The sequence below is a fragment of the Monoraphidium neglectum genome, assembly GCF_000611645.1.
Source record: "Monoraphidium neglectum strain SAG 48.87 unplaced genomic scaffold scaffold03867, whole genome shotgun sequence".
NCBI lineage: Eukaryota > Viridiplantae > Chlorophyta > Chlorophyceae > Sphaeropleales > Selenastraceae > Monoraphidium > Monoraphidium neglectum.
In genome coordinates, this window is record NW_014009762.1 from 748 (window position 1) to 5,330 (window position 4,583).

Genomic DNA, 4,583 nt, shown 5'->3' on the forward strand with positions numbered 1-4,583 from the left:
GCGCGACAAAGCGCACTCACAAGCCTGGCCACCATGTACAGCTCCCCTGCATGCTTCAGCACCCACCCAAACTCCCGCGGTCCACCGCCCCGCATCATGGCCCGCCCCGATCCATCCCCGCCCACCTCGCCACCACAGCCTCCTCTCCTTCTTGGAGCTAGACCCGGCCGTCGCCGCCGCGCCGCCGCTCAACAAGCTGCGCCTCATGTCCCTCGGAGCCTACTTCTCCAGCCTCCAGCCCCAAGGTGCCTTCTCATACGAGCGCGCCGTCGTGTCCGCCGCTGACAAATACGGCCTGACCGCTGCGCTTCCGCTGGCCGTGTTCCTGCCGGCCGCGTGGCGGCGCGACGACGACGTGGGCGGGCTGCTGCGCAGCTTCCCCGGCCTGTCCGCCGGCCGCGCGCTGCAGGCGGCGGTGTCGACGCTTGATATGGTGGCGTTCGGGCAGACGGTGCATCAGTATGCGGCGCGCACGCGCCGCCACGAGGCGGAGGCGCGGGCGGGGCCGGGAGCGCATGCCGCAGACCACCACCACCAGCAGCAGCAGCAGCAGCACGTCGAACCGTCATGGTGGCGCCTGCGCGCCCCTGCAAATCCGCAGCTGCCGCCGCGCGAGCCGACCGCCGCCGGCCGTGCCGCGCAGGCGGCGCTGCGCGAGGAAGGTCCCCTACACCTGCTGCTGCAGGGCGGCAAAGCGCCGCCGGCCGCGGCCACGGGCGCGGCCCCCCTTCAACTTCCAAACCCGCTGCTGCTGACCCCAGAGTCCGTGCTGGGCCTGCTGGGCATAACCCCGGAAGCCGCGGCCGACACGTCCCCCGTGCCTGGCCCCGAGCCGCGCCCTGCGTCGCAACTTCTTCCGGATCTTTGTATTGGAAACGGCGGGTTGCATCTCACCTTCCCCGCCGCCGGCACCGCCGTGTGCGGGCTGATGGCTCAGGTGCGGGAGCGGCGCTTGATCGCTGCCCTCGTCCATGCCTGGGCTGTACCCCCATCCACCGCCCATCCGTCGCCTCGCATGTCCCAACGGCGTGCTTCCAGCAGACAGCGCGACGCTGCAGATATGAGCCAGATACAGTAGTACTTTGTATGGCAATCCCATGCGGCGCAGGTGTTCAACCGCCTGACCGGCAACGCAATGCGCGGGCTGCCCCGCGCGCCCGGCCTGCTGCCCGAGGGAAGCGCCGATGACGTCACCGTGGCGTCACCCTTCCTCGTGCGGGTGACGCCGGACGGCCCGGCGGTCTCGACGGTCGAAGATCTCGTGCGGGAGCTGGAGGGTCAGGGCTACGAGATCGAGATCACGCTGCGGTCAAACATAACCAGCTTCAGCTACGGTCTGAGCGTCAGGGCCGAGGACGGCGGATGGCTGCAGGTGCCGATCGCCTACCCCCTGCGCACGGGCCTCTGGGCGGTGAGCGGCGAAGGCAGCAGCTGCAGTGGACAGCGTGCACATGCAGGGGTGGGGCCGGCGGTCTTCACTGCAGACGACAGTTCGTGGCTCCAGAAGAATTCATTGGCACTGCTCCAGGGCATACCTGCGGTCGTGAAGGCCTGCGAGCCGCGCCCACGTTCCCAGCTCCCGCCCGCGTGCCCCATCGCCGCGCCCCCGCGCCCGCCCGCGGCCGCCGCGCTTCCCTGTTTGCAGCGCGACGAGCGCGGCCGCACGCTGGACGTGCTCACCCTCATGCCGCACGCGAGCGTCGTCGTCAGCGTTACCGGCGGCGGGCCCGGCGGCCGCGGCGGCGGCGACAGCGGCGGGCCCGACAGTGGCGGGGGCGGCGGCGACGGGGCCGGCGGGGACGGCGGGCTGCTGCCGGATTTTGCGCTGGAGTGGTGCCTCAACATAAACGGGTTCACAGGGTGGGGCTCCTACTCCTGCCTCGACCGCGCGTGGGCCGCAGGCGCGCCGTTCCAGGTGGGTGGAAGGCGGGGAGGCGGCCAGGTGGCATGACTTGTTGCTGCGCTCCGCTCCGCGCAAACCTTTGGGGCTTTTCACACATCTGGTGCTGCTGCGGGGCCGGGGCCATGGCCCAGGCGAAGGCCGGGCATGCCGGCGGCCGCCCATCCGCGCCGGCGCTGACGCTCGCTGACATCACACGGGCTTGTGCGGGCGCTCGTGCGTCCGCTGCGCGCAGACCCTGCACAACTTGGGGGACCTGTCGGCGGCGGCGGCGCGGCAGCGCGCGGTGCGCATGCTCACGGCGGCGACAGTGGTGGTCAACGCGGCGGGTCAGAGGGACAGGCTGCTGTTTGGAGGTGAGTGTGTCTGTGTATGTGTCCTGTGTATGGGAACGGCTGTTTGCGTGTGACTGTGTGTGTCCGTGTGTGGCATGTATGTGCGTACGGCTTTTTAGAGGTGAGTCTGTGTGTGTGTGTGTGTGTGTGTGTGTGTGTGTGTGTGTGTGTGTGTGCGCGCGCGCGCACGCGCAAGAGTCTGTGTGTGTGCACGTGCATGCGCAAGAGGAGGCCATCGGGCTGTTGGGTTGGCCTTGATATTCTCTGACAACTGCTACACCCTGGATCGTCTTCATTTAAACGACCTCGTATGCGCTCGTTCGCCCCTCCGCCTCTGCCAACACCAGCGGCGCGCCCCCAACCCTCGAACCCCAGCTCACCGTTAACGCCGCGCGCGGCAGGCTACGGCTACCTGGGTGTCTGCCGCCCCTCCAACTTCCAACACCAAGCAACGCGCCCCCACCCCCCCGCCGCCCCGCTCACCCGCATTTGCGCGCCGCAGGCTACGGCTACCTGGGTGTCTGCCTGGACAGCGCCGCCGCCATCCAGCAGGCGCTGACGGGCGGCTGCAGCCTCTACCCCCTGATTCTCGGAGGCGACGCGAAGATGGGGCTGATTGCCGCCTACCAAGACGCGCAGGCGGCATCGGCGGCGACGGCATCCGCGGCGGGACTGGGAGAGGCGCGGGGCGATGCCGCTGGCGGCGGTGGTGCTGGCTGCGACAAGCACCACCTGCGGTCGCAAGGGCAGCAGCCGCAGCGGCAGCAGCAGCAGCAGCAGCAGCAGCAGCGTCCCCAGACGCGACCTGAACAGGCGGACGGCGCGGCCGCCATCAGGGCGGACGGCGCCGGCGGCGGGGGCGGGGCCGCAGCCGACCGCTGGGAGTATGCATCAGAGGCGGCGGCGCTGCAGGCGGCGGTGGCGGCGCTGCCGTGCGACGCGATACAGGAGCCGCGCCGCGCCGCCGACGCGGCGCGGCGCGCGCTCGCGTGCCTGCCGGAGCGCAGCGCGTTTTCGTGCGTCGGGGCGTGCAGGGCGGCGCTGCGGGCGGCGCGGGACGCGGCGGAGCGCCTGTGCCCGGGCGGCTGAGGGCAGGGGGGAGGGGGGATGACGGGCTGGTAGGTGTGGTTTTTCCTGTATGTGCCGGGGGTGTCCCTTAGCGGAGGCTGTGCCTCGCTGCTGGCAAAGCAAAGCAGTGTCTATTGTCGTTAATATCTTTTGCCGCGTCCGCCACAGCCAGACTCATCTGGGAGGCGGCTGCCGCCGCGGCCCCGCAGGTCACCGCCCCCGTTGCTGAAGGGTGGGCAGGGCAGGCGAGCGCGCAAGCGAGTCCAGCATCCTGCATTGTATTCGGGGTCCTGACCGCTGATCCTTACAATACGTTTGTTTTACAGGGAATCGAGGTATTCCAGGGGCAAGCTGTGGGTTCTTGTTGGTCCAAGGAGGCGCAGGTCTCCCCTTCCTTCACAGCATGCTGGAGGCCTCAGACCATGGATTCCTCGGCACTAGGATTCATCTTGCATTGCCCCATGCTACGTTTCCACGCTTTGCTGGCCAAACCCTACCCTCGTGATTTTCAAACGTGCTTGTGTCATTACAATACGGATGTTGCTATGATGACTTTATCAACTTGCGCTTCGTCCGATTTTTTGCGCCGCGCCTGAACCTCCGCCTGTGTGCATGTGACGCACCTCACCCGGTGAGTCACAACTCGTCGATGCCGCATGGGTTTGGTTCTGCCGCACAACCGCTGGGATCGTAGGGCGGATGCGGTGTGCAAGGAGCAAAACATCACCATGATGAGTAACTTTCAGTACAGACGCGACAGTTGGTGCGCGCAGTTGCGGGAGCAGTGACAATTGTGTGAGCGGAAGTGACATCAGCGGTGTGCTGCGCTGGCGGCAAACTCATCGGGGCCAATCACAAGGGGGCTTGGTGTTTGCATTATTATCATCAGATTAAGTTTCAACCATTCAAGTCACGGCGCAGCCACATGGACAACGAACAGCAGCACACTGAGGATGGCGGGGTTGGTGCTGAGCGGGCATACACTAGCCTGGACCAGGCAGCAGCCGTGTCCCAGGGCACAGACCTGCTTCAATTGTACGGTGCGCATTCATTCGATTGCTTGCGGCAGGCCCATTGCTCCTCGCGACAGCAGCAGCACCGATCTCGTGAGGCACAGCTCCCGTTGAATGCCCGGCAGCTGTGTGTATGGTACCATTCGATACGGTGAAACCGTCGTGTTCTCATATATGTGTGTATCGCAGATTTCAAACTTACGGGGCAGGGCCTCACCGCCGGCGCCAGCGCGCACCCGCTGCCCCAGCCGGGCGCACCCAAGGTGC

At 67.3% G+C, this 4,583-nt stretch overlaps 1 protein-coding gene across 1 annotated transcript; it reads left to right on the forward strand.

Annotated features, from left to right (window-relative positions):
* Window positions 1-205: 205 nt before the first annotated feature.
* MNEG_13503 (hypothetical protein) lies at window positions 206-3,324 on the forward strand (the record flags this gene model as incomplete). Its single annotated transcript, XM_014038025.1, has 5 exons — window positions 206-937; window positions 1,109-1,411; window positions 1,646-1,915; window positions 2,136-2,256; window positions 2,738-3,324. 5 exons carry the CDS (start codon window positions 206-208, stop codon window positions 3,322-3,324), a joined length of 2,013 nt encoding a protein of 670 aa, XP_013893479.1.
* Between the last annotated feature and the right edge of the window lie 1,259 nt (window positions 3,325-4,583).